We start from the raw sequence: 20050 nt of genomic DNA, 5'->3' as shown, positions 1-20050 counted from the left end.
CACAACAACAAATAATTAAAAAGACAGTAATAATAAATAAATAAATAAATAATAACAATAATGTCACAAATCTATACCACATCTACAAGATGTAACTCATTTCTAGCACGACTAGATGGGGATGATGTCTGGACATAATTTTGAACTTCATTTTTAAAGTCACTAAAATGATAAAAATCCTAATTTGGTTTTTCGTTTACATTTTAAAAGCAGGAAAACAAAGTTATTCGTTAATTTTTTTAAAGTTATATTGACAAAATAATTTCCTTTCGTACAGCCAGGATGGATAAGTGTTTTACTCAGAATGAAAGTATCAGCTGGCCTTTTTCTTCACGTATTGCTTTGATGATGAAGAAAAAAAGAAAATGTTCTGCTCCTTTGGCAGGAGGTTGAAGTAAAGATGTGTGAGGATAAAATAAAAGCTTCCAGCACCTGGTATTCCCAGGCGGTCTCCCATCCAAGTACTAACCAGGCCCGACCCTGCTTAGCTTCCGAGATCGGACGAGATCAGGTGTTCTCAGGGTGGTGTGGCCGCTCCAAATAGCTTCACTTTTAAAGACGTCAATCATTCAGTCTTTCACTTCAGTATGTTTAGATTATTTGTTGTCGTGTTATTTGTTATTTTAGACATCATTTATTTTCCTGTAAAACTGTTTATAGGTTAAAGCGTAACAGCATAAACACCACCGTCTATAAATGAATGAATTGCTTTGGTCCTTCACTTGATACTTTTGTTTAAGTAAACAGCGCCTTAATGCTACAGCTACAGGCTATGTTAAGAGCACATGCAGGTAGACAGACCACTGAAATTTTGGCCTTGTGTTTTCTTGAGAGCATGGTACAAAAAAATATTGCAATGTCGCCCTCTTGTGGCACTTTTTGAGATTTGCTAAAAAGATTGTTAGATAGATAGATAGATAGATAGATAGATAGATAGATAGATAGATAGATAGATAGATAGATAGATAGATAGATAGACAGATAGACAGACAGACAGACAGATAGATAGATAGATAGATAGATAGATAGATAGATAGATAGATAGATACTTTATTGATTCCAAAGGAAATTAGTACAGTGGCCCAGAAAGGTCAACGCAATAAAATAAGCCACAACACAAAGAAAAAAGTCACAACGCAAATAAATTAAGCCACAACACAAATAAAAAAAGTCACAACGCAAATAAAAAAAGTCACAACGCAAATAAAAAAAGTCACAACGCAAATAAATTAAGCCACAACACAAAGAAAAAAGTCACAACGCAAATAAAAAAAGTCACAACGCAAATAAAAAAGTTACAACGCAAATAAAAAGTCACAACGCAAATAAAAAGTCACAACGCAAATAAATTAAGCCACAACACAAATAAAAAAAGTCACAACGCAAATAAAAAAAGTCACGACACAAATAAATTAAGCCACAATGCAAATAAAAAAAGTCACAACGCAAATAAAAAAAGTCACAACGCAAATAAATTAAGCCACAACACAAAGAAAAAAGTCACAACGCAAATAAAAAAAGTCACAACGCAAATAAAAAAGTTACAACGCAAATAAAAAGTCACAACGCAAATAAAAAAAGTCACAACGCAAATAAATTAAGCCACAACACAAATAAAAAAAGTCACAACGCAAATAAAAAAAGTCACGACACAAATAAATTAAGCCACAATGCAAATAAAAGAAGTCTCAACGCAAATAAAAATAAGCCACAACAGAAGTTAAGACACAACGGAAGCTAAGTCACAATGAAAGTTAAGCCACAACGGAAGCTAGCAGCAGTCAAGTTTGAAAAGTAAGTGATAACTTTGTTGCTATGTGATTAATGATGATTCTGTGATTAATTTCGTTAAATGTTGTTACAAATGATCAACGTTGTTCACTGTGTTTATATCGACATAGTTATGTAGACTGTCATCGAACGTTATTATTATTGTGAAGCTAGCTACGTCGTAACCGACATCACTTCGGTAACGTTAGTAAAACAGATAATCGATTATGTTCAGTCAACAGAGGTGTTGAACAACATGCTATACAATTCATGTTAAGTGGCTATTGTCTGTTAACTAGACCTCTGTTAAAATGTCCAACCACAGTGGGTACCTGCCTAATAATGCTTTATTTGTTGTCCTACAGAGCAATGTATTGTCCATTTTGTGGATTCAGTCTGTATTCTCAAACAACGTTCTGCAGTTCATGTGGCAAGGACATCCAATTCTTGTGCCATGCTGATAAGTGTGGCATGAGTGAAGGTAACGTTTCAAAGATTACTTGTGTTTTTAAATTAGACTGAGACTGTACTGCACTGTATAAATATAGTTTGGAATACTGGATGTCTGAACAGACATGTACTCTCTTGATGATATTTGATTAGACTCTGAAGCAGGAAGCACTGGAAACAGTGTGGTGGAGTCATTCCACAATTTCCGGATTTTAAAAGGGAAGGAGAGACAATCCTGTTTCAAAATGAAAAAAGCACCACTAAAAGACACCACTGTGAAGGTGAGTTTTATTTGCTGATGTAGGCTAACTGCAAAAAAAAAAAAAAATAGTGATATGATATTGTTACATGTCTGAGAGACACGTACTGAAAAAGGGCAGAAAGAGAGAACAACCAAACACAAATACATGAAAACAGAAAAAAAAACAAGTGGATGCTGATTGGTTGCAGCATTTTCTCCAATAAAAAACAAAGAAAACCTCGTGAACTTTCTTTACTCATGGAACCAGGCAGTGTTGCCAACTTAGTGACTTTGTCGCTATATTTAGCGACTTTTCAGACCCCTCTAGCGACTTTTTTTTTAAAAAGACTTTTTCTGGTGTTTTTGGAGACTTTTGGAGACTCGAACGTGAAAACACATATTGTTCTGCAGTTACTGTCCTCAGTGAGCAGCGGGTCCTGCCGTGATCCCCTCCCCCGTCCCAAAGCACTCACGGGCGGTCAGTCTCACAGTCAGGGTTGCCAGATTGGGTGGTTTTCAACCAAAATGGGCGGATTTTGTTGGAAATTGGCAGGGAAAAACACACTTTGGCAGGTGGACAAATTTTGGGCTGGTTTGTATCATTTGGCAGTTTAAAATGTAAATAAAAAAACTATTGCATGTGGAATATAAATAGGCCTAATTTTTTCCTCCACATCAAACCCTTTCCCTGTCCAAAAGACACCTTTGCCACGCCCATCAATACAGTGATTCATATGTTAGACAAGTGATTTGAGTTGAATATGAAGGTAAGCAAGTCTCGTAAATATTACCTCTCATATGTACGAGAGGTTAAACTTTCCTTGCTTTCAAGTTTATTTTTATTTACATGCAAAGGTTTGTGTGTCCTATCATAAATAATGCATTTTACAAACTTGGTAGGCTACTTCAAAGACATGCAAGCAAAAATAATTTGTCCTTTATAATGTATAATTACTGATCTGTAAATTTTAAGATATTAATTTGTAGGTCATGATGGTTTAACTGATTTATTATTTGTGAAATGCTAAACATCATCTGCTTATCCTGTGTTTTGGGTTTTTTTTCATGCATTTTGGCTGAAAATTACTGTCGCAATCTGGCAACCCTGCCCAGAGTAGCTCAGTGTTTTCTTAAAAAACAAAAACAAACCACGAATTAACAGAAGAAAGTTCATTTGTAGTTCTAAACATATTTAGGGTGTTTTTACCCACTTTTGGTCTCTCCCACGATGTTATTCCTCTCTTCTACAGCGTCAATTACACGCAAATGGACCATATGCAAATTAGGCGATGACGTCATTTAGCGACTTCTAGCGACTTTTAGGACAGCCAATAGCTACTTTACTTACTGAGGAGTTGGCAACACTGGAACCAAGTTAATTCCACAATGTCAACAAGGAGAAAGAGGAGAGCCGATATATGGACACATTTCTCATTTGATGTCGTGAAAAACAAGACGATGTGTAAACCATGTGCGGCGACGATCTCGGGTAAAAACACAGCTGCTTTTACGGTACCCAGTTTTATAAAGAATGTAATATGCAATTTGTTATGAACAATGCATATATTTTTCAGGCAGAGCAAGCCTACTGCTCATTAATATTTTGTTATTGTTATGCTCAATAAGCAGGTCAGGTAAATAAAGATTTAAATAAAGTTAAATCTGGTTTTGTGTGTATTGCACATTCAAACATTAATAATATTCCATAACTGGTTAAACATTTTTCATTTTGTGTAAGTGTATATAATGACTTAAATAATTTAAGGGAACTGATAAAAAAGCATTTACATTTTACACCCTTTATATTTATTTTAGGGCGGCACGGTGGATAAGTGGGTGGCGCTGTCGCCTCACAGCAAGAAGGTCCTGGGTTCGAACCCCAGGTGGGGCGGTCCGGGTCCTTTCTGTGTGAAGTTTGCATGTTCTCCTCGTGTCTGCGTCGGTTTCCTCCCACAGTCCAAAGACGTGCAAGTGAGGTGAATTAAAGATACTAAAATTGTCCATGACTGTGTTTGATATAACCTTGTGAACTGATGAATCTTGTGTAATGAGTAACTACTGTTCCTGTCATGAATGTAACCAATGTGTAAAAACATGACGTTAAAATCCTAACAAACAAACAAACAAATATGTATTTTAGTCGACTGAATCGACTGTAGAGTTAGTCGACTAAAACTAGACTAAAATTAAGACAATTCAGATGACTAAATTACGACTAAAACTAAATGACATTTTAGTCAAAAGACTGTGACTAAAACTAAATCAAAATTTGCTGTCAAAATTAGCACTGAAGTAAATACAGCTACAACGTTATGTTTTGAGCACATGCAGGAAGACAGACCACTGTAATTTTGGCCTTGTGTTTATTTATGGACACGTTTTTTTGTAACCGTGGTAAAAAAAAAATGTTGCCCTTTTGATACACTTTCGGAGAATTGTTATAAAAACTAATATGATGTGGTAATATGAGGTTTTGTGAACATGGAAAAGATCCTTGTAATTTCGCCCTCTGGTGGCAGTTTTGGAAAACTCTAAAAAAAAATTAACATGATATGGTAAAATAAGTTCTTACGACCAAGATGGTGAAACAAAGTTTTGTACTGTCGCCCTCTTGTGGCACTTTTGGAGATTTGCAAAAAAGTAATATGATGTTGTAATATGAGGTCTTCTGATCATGGTAAACAAAAATATTTGTAATATCTTCCTGTTGTGGCACTTTTGAAGAATTGCGAAAAAAAATAATGATATGATATTGTTACGAGCCTGTTCTCCACTGCAAACAATTAAAGACACGGTGGAGTTACTGGGGGCGGGACTTTTAATATAAAAGCAGCAGACGACCGCCACAAATAAAAAAAACAGAAAAGAAAGTCAAAACAAAGATAGAGTGTATTCTTTGAAAGCTCTGGTTAAGTAAATACAGCTAGGCTATGTTAAGAGCACATGCAGGTAGACAGATCTACGGTGGCCGAGAAGTGCAAAACAAATTAACATTTCAGAAAACAAAATTACAAAAAAACCAAAAACAAATTTACAACGAAAACAAAACAAATTTACAAGTGTTTGGGTACCCAGTGTATGTAAATTAGTTTTGGCATATGTAAAAGTGTTTCAGCACTTGTAAATTTGTTTTCGGCATATGTAATTTTGTTTTCTAAAATGTAAATTTGTTTTGCACCTCTCGGCCGCACATTTCTGACGGAAAAGGTAGGTACAATAAACCGGAAGTGCGTGTTGCTTACCTGCTGTCAATCAAACTGTTTCTCAGCGGTAAAGTGAACGGAGTTTGTGATGGTAACAGCAGCAGGAGAATGTGCGGGACTGATTCTAAGCTTCGGTGCTTTAATCTCACTCACTATATAAGAGACAATCAAACCAGGGTTACCAACCATCCCGTAAAATACAGAATCGGTGTTTATTTGGAGACTAAAAGCTGCATTCAGTATTGTAACTGATACAGGACGCGCTTTGTTCTGTATTTTTATCAATGGGAGACGGGTGGTGTGTATGAAACAGAAGGAAACTGCTGCTACTGTGGGAATTAGAAAGCGTTTGGTTATTATATTAAGTAGTATTCACTTTTATTCTTAGTAACGGTGTGTGTGCGCTGGTTATAGCAGCATAACCTGTTTAATACACCGCTGTATGAGTAGCACAGTGGGTAGAGTGCGTTGTTGTTTTGCCTAAAATATGGTTCTGATTTATAATTATAAAGAATGAAAATAATAAATGTTAAACACCATAAATAAAACTTTTGTTCTCATGACTGTGCCCTTCAACGCACTCTACCCACTGTGCTACTCATACAGCGGTGTATTATCCAGGTTATGCTGCTATAACCAGCGCGCACACACCGTTACTAAGAATAAAAGTGAATACTACTTAATATAATAACCAAACGCTTTCTAATTCCCACAGTAGCAGCAGTTTGCTTCTGTTTCATACACACCACCCGTCTCCCATTGATAAAAATACAGAACAAAGCGTCCTGTATCAGTTACAATACTGAACGCAGCGTTTAGTCTCCAGATAAAGAAGGATTCTGTATTTTACAGGACGGTGGGTAACTCTGGTTTGATTGTCTCTTATATAGTGAGTGAGGTAAAACACAGCACCAAAGCTTTAAATCAGTCCCACACATTCTCCTGCTGGTTTAATACAAGCTCCGATACACTGAGTCCAGTGTTACAAAAGTGAAACAAGCTTTAAAGCCTCGGTATCAAATGTTCCGTCCCTAATAAACAATGTTTTGTCCATTTTGTGTTAATTATTTTCATTATTTCGCTTTTGTTTTTCTTGTGGGAACTCCTTAGATGTTTAGAAGAGCGGACGGTAGATAGAGATGCACACGCCACGTCTAACCGTCTCAAACAATCTAATAACTTTCCACAAGAAAAACAATAGCGGGTCAACTGGATAAAATGATTTCCACAAACTAGACAAAACATCGTTTATCATCACCATCACAAACTCCGTTCACTTTACCGCTGAGAAACAGTTTGATTGACCGCAGGTAAGCAACACGCACTTCCGGTTTATTGTCCCTACCTTTTCCGTCAGAAATGTGCAGCCGAGAAGTGCAAAACTAATTTACATTTTAGAAAACAAAATTACATATGCCGAAAACAAATTTACAAACACTGGGTACCCAAGCACTTGTAAATTTGTTTTTGCTTTCGTTGAAAATGTTGTTTTTGTTTTTTTGTAATTTTGTTTTCTGAAATGTTCATTTGTTTTGCACTTCTCGGCCACCATAGTACATAGGATCTCATTCCAGTTGCAACATAAGTCCTACTTGCAATATACTGTAGTAATACATGTCATCCCATTTGCAATACAGAATTACAATTCTGGGGTGGCAGAGCCGGACGGGTTGCGGGCCCCTGCCGGCCTCGGGCCGGGGACCCTGGGTACCGAAAGCAGAGGCGATCTGAGGTCGTCCGGGTCAACCCGTCCCCCCAAAATACGGGGGCCCCACGCACAGCGTCCGGCGAAAGGCACGTAATAGATTGCTATCGGGACATTAAGGCACTAATTAGAGGAAGTATTACTGTTATAATGTTATTTACATATATGTACATGTTTAAATGTTTTTTATTTATGGAATGATGAGTTTTTCTTCTTTAAAACAGATGATTTGATGATTAGTAAAAATACTTCAGGGAGAAGAGAGAACTCTTTAGGGATCGGTAAAAGACTGAGATCATATCCTCTTTATAATTAAATTAAAATAATTTTAAAAGAAAAAATAGAGGTTGATGTTTATTTAAAAACATTTAAATTAATAAGTTCTACACTGTTCAAGCTCCAAACTTAAAAGTTAATCCTGCGCTTGTAATTAATATAGAGTATCTAGATTTATACTGTTTTATTTTGTTTATATTAAAATAGCGCTTGTGTTTCCTAACATAAATCCCTGCTTGTTCCCGAAGTCTGTTACTAGGAAACCTGTGCTACTGGTGTCAGAACTAAGCGCGTTTGTGTTTGTATGATTTGTGTAAATCCTATTTATTTAAAGTATCCTCCAGACCACCCAAGAAAGATGGAGGGCCCTGCTGAGTAATTTTAAGGGAGTTTTTCCTGCCACAGTCGCCCTCGGCTTGCTCAACAGCGGTTTTTGTATCTGTTGGTCCTGGATTTTGTAAAGTTGCTTTGAGACAATGTCTATTGTAAAAAGCACTATATATATAAAGTTGACTTGACTTGACTCTGTAATTACATTGTCAGGCTACATACAGACAACATGGGCGGTGTCTGAGGGCCGGGGGAGGCCGAGGCACTGCCATGGATTGGCGTCCTGTCGGGAGTGTGGTTGTGTATTATGCCCAGTGATTATGAGAAAACCAGACCCAACGTGACCCTGATCAGAATACAACAAAATATGAATACTAAATAATAAAAATAAACAAAAATTAATAACTTAATTAATTTCATTTATTTTTTATATTTTACCAGCACTTTATTATGGTCGGGGTCATGGTGGCACCTGACCGACTGATAGCTCTTGTGCAAATTTACTGCAGAATCACCATTACTAAATCAATAAAGACTAATAATATTAATAATAATAATAATAATAATAATAATAACAAAAATAACAATAATAATAATAACAATAACAATAATAATTAAAAATTATAAACATACAATAATAATAACAATACTAATAATTTTTATTAATAATAATATTAATAATAATAATAATAATAATAATAACACACACAAACAAATATACTGTTTATTCCAGTATGAATACTAGTTTAAAACGGATTTTCTTCCTGTACAAAAGCAGACATGGTGTCATGTGACTGAAATAGTCAATCAGAAAATTTCCCCGTCTTGGCCAATCAGAAAATTAGTTTGCCAGGTCAGCCATTAAATAAAATTTTAGCTGCAGTACCGGTGTCCGAGCTATAGGGGAGCACTATTTCTGAGTTTACTATCTTACTGAGGACATTTGCTGAAACTTCTACACGTGACTCATTAGGGTCATAGGAGCCTATTCTAGAATTTTCATTGTGCGGACCAGGCAAAATGTCCTCACAACGAAGAATGACCTCACAATGCTGGTGTTCTGTCAGGGGTTGGTCCTCACAAATATATAAAGACAAGAACACACACACACACTCACTCACACACACACACACACACACACACACTCAAACACACACTCAAACACTCACTTACACACACTCACTCACACTCACTCACAAACACTCACTCACACACACACTCACTCACACACACACTCACTCACACACACACACGCTTCTCATAAAACTTGAAACTGTATCTGTCGGAATTTGGACCCATTCTGTCAAAAAGGCTTTTGTATGGCTTCAAACTGATGTTGATTTCAGGAGGGCCTTGATCGATATTACGGAAAACCTGAATTCCTCAGCTGTGCAGTGGGGCTTCGGTCAGGCCACAGGAATTTCTTGAAGTTGAGCTTTTCTTTATGTGTTTGTGGATTTTGCTTTAGAAGTCGCTTATAACACTTGTTTGCTATCGTTGCGGCTGAAACACATGAATTTCCAAATGAGAAAAAGCATCATTGTGAATACGGTTGTTTTTTTGGCCATTAGTACTATTACCAGTATTATGGTTAACATTAAATATTCTTCTTATTATCATCATCATTATTCTAAATTGTTATGTTTATTATTTATTTTTAGTTTTTTTCTTACATTTGTTCTTTCAGCTACATGACAGTTAAGCACCCTGGACTCGACCTAGTCCTGCTTGGTAGCTGTGTTTTACTTCGCACTAAACAGCCTATTTTTCTAGTAGAAAAGGAAGCTCACATCCGCTTATAAATGCATGTGGAAAACACCAAGGTCTGGTTTGCTCTCTTCAGCTTGTGTCTACAAGAAGATCGGGTTTCCTCAGCATATTTTTACGTGTAATAAGATGTGAAATGTGCGCTGCGTCGCTTTACGCATCAGGAGCGGTGTGCTGTTTTAGCAGAACACAAGGAAACAGAGCATCGTTAGGTTCCCTTTGCGGGCTTTTACATGAACGAGAGAGCTTATGTTCGGCCGACGTGCACTTTATTACCTCGTATTTTATATCAGGACTTGTATTTTAATCATTATTTGCCATGAGAAAACACAAGTGCGCATGTGTCACGGAAGCACACAGACGCTGCGCTGGCCGAGTTGAGCCTACACAGTTCTCATGTGTGCTATAAATCCCCGCCCCCTCTCGTAAGAGGGAGGAGTCTCTGTACAACAGAGCACAGCGCTTCACTCGCTCTTTCTTAGCGCCGTTTTAGCTCCAACAACGATGGTAGAAGAAGCTCCAGCACCGGCCAGCACGGCCCCCGCCAAGGCTCCTAAAAAGAAGACCGCGGCCAAACCCAAGAAAGCGGGTCCCAGCGTCGGCGAGCTGATCGTCAAAGCTGTTTCCGCTTCCAAGGAGAGGAGCGGCGTGTCCCTGGCCGCCCTGAAGAAAGCTCTGTCTGCAGGTGGATACGACGTGGAGAAGAACAACTCACGCGTCAAACTCGCCGTCAAAAGCCTGGTGACCAAGGGCACCCTGGTGCAGACCAAGGGCACCGGCGCCTCAGGCTCTTTCAAGCTCAACAAGAAGCAGATCGAGGTGAAGAAGCCCGCGGCCAAAAAAGCCGCCGCTCCTAAAGTGAAAAAGGCCGCAAAGAAACCCGCCGCTGCAAAGAAACCCAAGAAGGTAACAGCCAAGAAACCCGCCGCTAAGAAGTCCCCCAAGAAGGTCAAGAAACCCGCTGCTGCCGCTAAGAAAGCCACCAAGAGCCCTAAGAAAGCTAAGAAGCCGGCGACCCCCAAGAAGGCAGCCAAGAGTCCTAAAAAAGCCAAGGCAGCCAAACCCAAGACCGCTAAGCCCAAAGCGGCCAAGGGCAAAAAAGCTGCCCCCAAGAAGAAGTGAACATGTTCCTGTTTTATTACCTTCGTTTTCTTAAAACGGCTCTTTTAAGAGCCACCTATTTCCTCCCATAAAGAGTCGCGTTTCCTAAACTCATACATACATATAAGCATGCATGCAAACATACAACTGTTCATACATCCATTCATACATATTTTATGGAGAGTGTAATAAGCAAGGAGTTAAAAACACTAAGTATGACTGGTCCTGTTTTATGTGTAATAATGCTTTTGTCACACATCCCCATAAAACTGTCCGTATAAATGTGTGTATGTATGTGCACTCACGTATATGAGCTCCTTACATAATGTAATTGTTAGTGTAAATGTTATTGTGACATAATATAATGTAATTGTTGCTTAAGAGAAGCTTTTCTGTATCATACATTACACGGGCGGGAGAACGGAGGAGAAGAGAGGGGGGGGGGGGGCAGTATGTGAGGGGGCGTGTATGTGTTTCCCTTGGGACATGACGGCGCGTTTAGGATTGGCTCAGCTGTACCTTCGCTCTTAGCCAATAGGAGAGAGGCCAGTTTGCCTATATCATACCGTTTCGAGCTCTCTCTGAGTTTATTCCAGTTTTGTTCGACGAACACATCTGATCATCAAAATGAGTGGACGCGGAAAGACCGGTGGTAAGACTAGGGCTAAGGCTAAGACTCGCTCATCCCGTGCCGGCCTTCAGTTCCCCGTGGGCCGTGTTCACAGACTGCTACGTAAGGGTAGCAGTCTACTACTCAGCTACTACTTAGCGACTGGATTAATGCTGCAGATGTTTATTCTTTCATTGCATCTCCAAACCGCAGAGACTTCGAAATATGTTTCCATCAATTACAGACTCTACAACGTTTCACGCAGATCTTCAACAGCGCCACTGGCACGGGTTTCTGGAAGAACTGGGAACTGATTTCTTCTGTCCCTAATGATATTAAATTCATAGTTGTTAAATTCTGGACTGGACGTGTTGCTGATGGCGATGTGGAACAATATATAAAGAGGTTTGGAGAAATCTTACAAGTTTACAAGCCCGTTGATCAATTTGGAATATGGTATGGCGTTCGCAAATTCAAAATTAGGATAAAAAAAACTCCTGATGGCAACACAATGACTATTCCAAATAACATCTCAATGGGGCCTTACAATGGCAGCATAACTTACCCGGGGCAAAGCAAGAGTTGCTACATCTGCTCCTCAACATTACATCATGTTAAAGACTGTGACATACTTAAGTGCTGGAAGTGCGGACAGCATGGTCATAAAGGAAAAGACTGCAAAAGCACAGAAATCTGTAATCTATGCAACAAAGAAGGTCACACTTTCTTCAATTGCCCTTACTCCTACAGTAACAAAATTAAAGGTTCTCAAAGCCAACAAAATCAATCTGTGCAAGTGATCAACCCTCCGTCTTCTCTAGAAACAAATCCGCTACAGGAAGTCTGCACACAAGAGCCTTTAACAACTATAATAGAAACCAACAATGAAGATAAGAAGCAACAAGAAAAGAACATCGAACCCGAGGGAAACAAAACATCGGACTCCGACACTTCTAACACATCGACCAGCTCTGATGAAACAGACTCTTCCTCCTCCACCACCACAGCAAGTGATGAACTCACGAGCCCTCCTGCTCCAACCAAGAAGACTTCGATTAAACCTTCGACTTTAAAGCCTCCATCTAATGATAATGTTCAAGGTAATATAGATATCTCAACAGAAAATGTTGTACAAAGCTCTACTCTTTCACCTAAATTAATAAAAAATAAAAGACGTAAAAGAAATTCTCCCCCTGACAGTAATTTAGGTAAAAGGACAAAAGAAAACACATGATTAACAAATAATAAAAAAAATAAATAAAAAAAGGTCCTTTACCCTATAATAAATATATGGATTTTGGTTGTTAGAATGTCACTTAACGTAATTTCAATTAATGTAAGAGGGATTCAATCGGAAAAAAATCAAATACAAAAAATTAATCAGTTAAAGCTTAAACGTTGTGACATAATATGTGCACAGGAATTAAGACTAGTTAGCTTAAACGACATGAATAAAGTACAAAAATTATGGTCACCGAGTAAATGTTTCTTGTCCATTGGAGAGAATAAAGCTGATGGAGTGGGAATATTTTTTAAACAACCTGTTGACATTATTAAAGTTAGACAAATAATCCCAGGTAGAATTCTTTTAGTTGACTGCTTTTTTCAAAATCAAAAAATCAGAGTAATTAACATATACACGCCGTCAGATCGCGCCGGTAAAATAAGAATTTTTCACAAAATGTCAGAATTATTAAATATTGGGTTTCCCGTAATCTTATGTGGGGACTTCAATACAATTACTGATTTAAAAGATAGAATTCCGTTTAAGGATACTCCAATAAGTAGGGAGGGAAATCTATTAAAAAAGATCTGTGAATCATCCGAACTAAATGATGTCTTTAAACAATTACATCCAAATCGAATGGGTTTTACACGTTTTGATAAGATAGTTAACACACGAATTGATAGAATATACACATCAAAAAATATACAAATTATTAACTATACAACAGAATATTTAGTAGACTCTGACCATTTAGCAGTGAACGTTAAAATAAATATAGGGAAATACGAGAATAAAGGATATTGGAAATTAAATACATCATGCCTAAAAAACCCAAATTTAATAATAGAAGTGAAGGAAGAAATTAATCGAATTAAGCAATTAAATGTTTTAACTAAGTCAAATATAGAACTATGGAGTGTTTTAAAAAGTCAAATAAGAACCTTTTTTAAGCGTAAATGTAAAGAACTTAACTTTCGCAGAAACGAATATTATAAGCAGTTAACCCTTGACTACGTAAGTTTGCAAACTATATCAAATCGAAATTATGAAGAAGAAAATAAATTAAAAGAGGTAAAATTGGAAATCGCAAACATAAATAATGACATTTTTCTAAGTACTCAAATACAAGCTGGTTTTGACTCCAGCTACATGGGAAATGTAAATACTGTAATAAAACACTTCAAAGAAAGAAAAGAAAAGAAATATATAACGGGTATTCGAAATCAAGATGGCAAAATTATAAAAACCAATAATGAAATACGTAATTTAATACAGGAAAAATGTGAAACTGCATATAAAAAAGAACATATTGATGAAGCTCAAATTATAAAATTCTTGAAACTTTTTCCTAAAAATAATATAGAAAATTTAGAACACTTAGAAAAACCATTTACAAAGGAAGAAATAGAATTAGCCATAAGACAACTAAATAAAGAGAAAACACCAGGGTCAGATGGCCTCCCTGCTGAATTCTATCAAATATTTTGTAATGACTTGATAGATCTTTTGGAGAAAGTATACAATGAAGGTTTCCAATTAAGAAAAATGCATGATTCCTTTTATCATACCATAATAAATTTAATATTCAAAAAGGGTGATCAATACAATTTAGATAATTGGAGACAAATCAGTGTAACTAATGTAGATTATAAAATATTAGCAAAAATTTTAATTAATAGAATGAACGAATTTTTAAATAAAATTGTAGAACAAGAACAAACGTGCGCTATAAAAGGGCGATTCATGTGGGATAACCTAAGTACTATAAGAGATATACTAACAAATGAAAAAAATAAAAATTATTTCATAGTAGCATTAGATCAGAAAAAAGCTTTTGACTACGTCTCAAGAGAATATCTCTGGCATGTATTAGAAAACTATGGCTTTCCAGAAAATTTCATCCAAATGATAAAGCTGCTTTATGCAAAGTCGGAAGTACAAATAAATGTTAATGGTGTTTTAACACATAATTTTAGCTGTCATAGAGGAGTAAAACAAGGTTGTCCCCTGAGTTCTGCCCTATACATTTTGGCAATTAGTCCACTTTTAAAATTAATTAAAAATAATAAAAAAATCAAAGGTATTCAACTAGATCCCAATAACTTAGTTAAAATTTCAGCATATGCAGATGATATCACCGTAATAATCAAAGATCAACAAGAGCTTGATATTTTAAAAGAACATTTTAAAACATACGAGTTAGTTTCGGGAGCCAGACTAAATCAAAACAAAACCGAAGGAGTTTGGATAGGAGATGATGATATTCAACCCCATATCAATCTAAATCTGAAAGATAAAATAAAAATTTTAGGTATATATATAACTAATAGTAAAACTAGAGAACTAAATTGGGAGAAAAAGGAACAATTAATAAAAGAGGAACTAGAAAAATATAAAGCTACCAATTATATGACACGAATTCAAATTATAAAAACTTTTATCTTGTCTAAATTATTATTTCTAGCTACAGTTATACCACCCGATGATAAATATATTACAAGATTAAACAAGCAATGTGTAAAATATATATGGGGAACTAATAGAGAAGTAACAAAAAGAGCATTATTATACAAACCAAAAAAACATGGGGGCTTGGGAGCTGTTGATATGGGTAATAAATTAAAAATAGCATTTTGTAAAAATGTAACACAAGCCATGAATAGAGGTGCAATTTGGGTTGGAAAAAAAGAATATTGGTCAAAACAAAAAGGTAAAAAGAGATTAAATATACCATACTACCAACTCCTTTACGGAGATTTTATGTTTAAACATGATCATTTAAATATAGACTGGCTAAATCAAACCAATAAAGATATTTATAATATAATTAATAATCATTATTATGGTGAAAAGATACAATACAGTCAACTAACCGAAGAGGAATCGACAAAAGTAAGAAAAAATATCTCCTCTAAAAACATCTCTGAAAACATACGTGATACAATATGGTTAATAACGGTTGGAAGACTTCCTGTAAGAGTTATCGTTAAATGGAGTTGCTTTGTAACAACAAAATTATGCCCGATACAGGGCTGTTTACAAGATGAAACCATCGAGCATCTACTAATAAACTGTAGTAGATCAGTTGATATTTGGAACAAAATTAAAACTTTAAACTTACATTTCGAAATAAATAAAAAAACAATTATGTTTGGAATCTTCGAAAATATTTCTCAAAGAATAAATGACCTTTATTGGTTAGTTGTCTGTATTGTTAATACAAAAATCTGGAAAACTAGGTGTAAAATGATTTTTGAGCAATGCAACATACCCCCAGATATTGTTTTTAAACAAATTGTATGCCATCTTAGAAGACTAAAAAATGAAGACTTGCGCACAAAAAAAACTCAATTTCCTTGGTCAATATTAAGATTGTAATTTATTATTATTATTCTTTTTTTTTTTTTTCACTTAAAAAAAATAATGTATAAAAAGGGAAAATAAAAAGAACAAGCTCTGAATATATATATTTTTTGTGTATTATTCTATACTGGATTTGTAATGAACATTTTGAACTGATGTAATTATTTTGATGATGTATTGATCTGTATATATTTGTAATGTGATTGAATTTTGTTAAATAAAACTATTTAAAAAAGGAAAGACCGGTGGTAAGGCTAGGGCTAAGGCCAAGACTCGCTCATCCCGTGCCGGCCTTCAGTTCCCCGTGGGCCGTGTTCACAGACACCTACGTAAGGGTAATTACGCCCACCGTGTGGGAGCTGGTGCTCCTGTCTACTTGGCTGCCGTGCTGGAGTATCTGACCGCTGAGATCCTCGAGTTGGCTGGTAACGCCGCCAGAGATAACAAGAAGTCTCGTATCATCCCTCGTCATCTGCAGTTGGCCGTGCGTAACGACGAGGAGTTGAACAGACTGCTTGGAGGTGTAACCATCGCTCAGGGCGGTGTGCTGCCTAACATCCAGGCTGTTCTGTTGCCCAAGAAGACCGAGAAACCATCCAAGGCCAAGTAAAGTCGCTCTCGTGTTATAACCAAAAGGCTCTTTTAAGAGCCCCCCATTTCCACAGAAAAAGTGCAATTTCCTCAGCTAATGTGTAAACAAAACAAATGTAATATCGTTTAATAGACTCACACGGCATAAAACACGTGATTTATCACGTTAAAATTAACAAATCAATATGTACGATTTATTTTTTCCCTATCTATCTTATCTTTACATATATCCCTATATATGTATACATTAGCCAAGTTATAGATCACTTGCAGTAACAAAACCAACAATATAGACGATTAAAAGTGGTGCAACAAACGTGTTTGTGTAATACACATGAAACAAAAATAATAATAATGCTAATAATAACTAACAACAAGCAAAATGAACGAAATATTCAATAATATATTTTTTAAAAAGGTATATGCTTTAAATGCGATTGTAAGCTGTGTTCTAAAAGCACAAAGAAAGAAAGGAAAGTATTATAAATCCCGCCAACAGCATAGCGGAAATATTATGTTTTTTGAAACGAGGCAGCGGCAGAACGCCGACCAGTAAGCGACATTTAACGTAAGCACGATCGTCCAATGAGAAAAGAGCGTAATCAAGACGCCCAATGAGCGCGGAGCGGCTCTGGTACTTAAATAGAGCGTGTTGGGCGAGCTAACATATTCTGTTCTACAGTTGGTGAAGTGCAGAGTTCCAGACGCGATGGCAAGAACCAAGCAGACCGCTCGTAAATCCACCGGTGGTAAAGCGCCGAGGAAGCAGCTCGCCACTAAGGCTGCCCGCAAGAGCGCCCCGGCTACTGGCGGTGTGAAGAAACCTCACCGTTACAGGCCAGGTACCGTGGCTCTGCGTGAAATCCGCCGTTATCAGAAGTCCACTGAGCTGCTCATCCGCAAGCTGCCCTTCCAGCGCCTGGTTAGAGAGATCGCTCAGGACTTTAAGACCGATCTGCGCTTCCAGAGTTCTGCCGTCATGGCTCTGCAGGAGGCCAGTGAGGCTTACCTGGTCGGCCTGTTCGAGGACACCAACCTGTGCGCCATCCATGCCAAGAGGGTGACCATCATGCCTAAGGACATCCAGCTGGCCCGCCGTATTCGCGGAGAGCGTGCTTAAACGAACCCACTCCATCCAGTTATCCCCAAAGGCTCTTTTAAGAGCCACTTACATGCTGCCACTGAAATGGGCACTTTTCATAACATTTTTTTATTTATTTTTTATTCCATCGTGTGTGCGTGTTCCGAGTTATAATTTAGTTATATTTATCAGTTATAAATATTAGGAAAAACTGTTTAATATGTTTTGGTGTGTGTAGAGATGTACTTCACATGTTCTTACAACAATTATAAACAAGGTTACATAAGTACAGCTGATTAAAGATTGACAGGTGTCTTATAACACATGATTAATAATGTTTATAGTGGTGTATGTTTATGGGGTTCTATAAAGCATATAGAATATTATATTATATTTCATGTAATATAAAAAATTGTTAGGAGAATTTAGTGGCGTTGGTGTTGCACGGTGTACACAGTCTTTATTTTACACAGATATCGTATTAACTGATTGTAGTGTAATCTACAGTATGGCTGTACATTGGTAGAATGCAAACACGCTGGATGAAGGCATAAGGAATGAGCAGAATATTGAATGTAGGGCAGTGGTTAAGGCACTGGACTAGTAAACAGAAGGTTGCCGGTTCAAGTTGCCACTGTTGGGTCCCTGAGCAAGGCCCTTAACCCTCAATTGCTCATCATGTTCAGCTCATTGTGTAAGTCGCTTTGGAAAAAAGCGCATGCTGAAAATGTAAATGAATGTTAACCATAAGACTGGTTATTGTAATAATGGTAATAAAACAACCGTATTCACAATTATGCCTTTTCTAATTTGGTATTTCATGTGTTTCAGTCGCCACTGTGTGTGTGTGTGTGTGTGTGTTTTCTTTTATGTATGTATACTTTTATGTATTTTTATGTAATATAAAAATTGTTAGGAGGATTTAGTGGCGTTGGTGTTGCACGGTGTACACAGTCTGTATTTTGTACTGTGTGTGTGTGTGTGTGTGTGCGCGCGCGCGTGTAACTTTAACCTTTGCCCTCTGAGTCCCGCAGCACCGACTCCCATTTCTGACGGGTTTTTGTCTCCGTTTGCAGGTTCTCCGGCTGGTACTCACACTCAGGCTGGAACTCATTGTTCTCGCTACCTGATCTGAAGGCATGAGGACCCAGGTGTGGTTCATCACCTCCAGGTGCGCCTTGTGTTCCTAGGCAGCACAGATGATATCTGTTGAGCTCAATTTAAGCCCAACCTCCTTCTAACCCAAACTAATATAACCCCATGTTTCACTTCAGTAAAAAAATAGACGCCCATGGCAGTTTTTATCTATTGCACTCACAGTTCTATTCGCGAACACATGAAGCTGGATACACTCACACACACCTAAATCATAACTCATGTGAACTGAGAGGGAAATAAAAAAAAAACAGTCCAACCCCCCCATAAAAAAATAAAAGAAATAAATTAATTAATTAATTTGAGTTCACATATACGGACACATTTCTAAAACAACACATGGCTCCTACACTTACACAACAGATTCAAATCTATTTTTTTTTTTTTTATAATTCTTTTTAAAACTCAGAAATGGCTTTAACACAGCTAACACTAAAACATAAAATATCTTCTTTCACTTATTTGGATTTTATTGATACACAGCTTTGACCACTTTCACTTTAATCAAGATGTGTCTGACTTTGAAATATGTTTATGAAACGTTATGCTTTAGCAGAATATGACTTATAACTTCCCATTTCTCACAATACAGTGAAATATACAAACACATTTTTAACACAGATGTCACTTATAAAGACTTGCATCAGTATTGTTCGGCACAGACAAATCCAAACACTGCGTTACACATTTTTTATGTGTTTAATGTATTCATTGTTTATGTATTTTTTTAGTTATTCACTCATTTATGACCCTAACACCCACTTTAACAAAACATCTATGGCTCTAGCAGTCCAGGTGACACATATCCAGGGCCTGCTGTAGCCTAGTGGTTAAGGTACTAGGCCAGTGACCAGAGGGTCACTGGTTTCAAGCCCCACCACTGCTAGGTTATCACTGTTGGGCCCTTGAGCAAGGCTCTTAACCCTCAACTGCTCAGACTGTACACTGTAATATTAGTCGCTTTGGATAAAAGGCGTCTGCTGAAAATGTAAATATTCACCTATTTTACTTTTTTCTTAAACTCTCTCTCTCTCTCTCTCTCTCTCTCTCTCTCTCTCTCTCTCTCTCTCTCTCTCTCCTCTCTCTCTCTCTCTCTCTCTCTCTCTCTCTCTCTCTCTCTCTCTCTCTCTCTCTCTCTCTCTCTCTCTCTCTCTCTCTCTCTATCTGTCTCGCGTGTGT

At 37.1% G+C, this 20050-nt stretch overlaps 3 protein-coding genes and 1 pseudogene across 3 annotated transcripts; 3 read left to right on the top strand and 1 right to left on the bottom strand.

Annotated features, from left to right (window-relative positions):
* Positions 1 to 420: 420 nt before the first annotated feature.
* Positions 421 to 535, bottom strand: LOC134329753 (5S ribosomal RNA; annotated as a pseudogene).
* A 9711-nt stretch (positions 536 to 10246) lies between these two features.
* Positions 10247 to 10864, top strand: LOC134328853 (histone H1-like). The gene has a single exon (XM_063010085.1). The coding sequence runs from the start codon at positions 10247 to 10249 to the stop codon at positions 10862 to 10864; it is 618 nt and encodes a 205-aa protein (XP_062866155.1).
* A 606-nt stretch (positions 10865 to 11470) lies between these two features.
* LOC134328380 (histone H2A-like) lies at positions 11471 to 16674 on the top strand. The gene is made up of 3 exons (XM_063009484.1): positions 11471 to 11576; positions 12275 to 12553; positions 16272 to 16674. The coding sequence occupies exons 1-3, from the start codon at positions 11471 to 11473 to the stop codon at positions 16652 to 16654; spliced, it is 768 nt and encodes a 255-aa protein (XP_062865554.1). The 3' UTR covers positions 16655 to 16674.
* A 647-nt stretch (positions 16675 to 17321) lies between these two features.
* LOC134328943 (histone H3) lies at positions 17322 to 17770 on the top strand. The gene has a single exon (XM_063010184.1). It carries the CDS (start codon positions 17345 to 17347, stop codon positions 17753 to 17755), a length of 411 nt encoding a protein of 136 aa, XP_062866254.1. The 5' UTR covers positions 17322 to 17344; the 3' UTR covers positions 17756 to 17770.
* Positions 17771 to 20050: the final 2280 nt, after the last annotated feature.

The sequence above is a fragment of the Trichomycterus rosablanca genome, chromosome 15 (assembly GCF_030014385.1).
Source record: "Trichomycterus rosablanca isolate fTriRos1 chromosome 15, fTriRos1.hap1, whole genome shotgun sequence".
NCBI lineage: Eukaryota > Metazoa > Chordata > Actinopteri > Siluriformes > Trichomycteridae > Trichomycterus > Trichomycterus rosablanca.
The sequence above is the reverse complement of the archived record's forward strand: the minus strand, read 5'-3'. Positions and strand labels throughout refer to the sequence as shown.

Coding starts and splice junctions, on each gene's coding strand:
- LOC134328853 (XM_063010085.1), top strand. CDS start 10,247: ATGGTAGAAGAAGCTCCAGCACCGGCCAGCACGGCCCCCGCCAAGGCT.
- LOC134328380 (XM_063009484.1), top strand. CDS start 11,471: ATGAGTGGACGCGGAAAGACCGGTGGTAAGACTAGGGCTAAGGCTAAG. Junction 11,577..12,274: donor CCGTGTTCACAGACTGCTAC/GTAAGGGTAGCA, acceptor CGTCTTCTCTAG/AAACAAATCCGCTACAGGAA. Junction 12,554..16,271: donor ATCTAATGATAATGTTCAAG/GTAATATAGATA, acceptor AAATAAAACTAT/TTAAAAAAGGAAAGACCGGT.
- LOC134328943 (XM_063010184.1), top strand. CDS start 17,345: ATGGCAAGAACCAAGCAGACCGCTCGTAAATCCACCGGTGGTAAAGCG.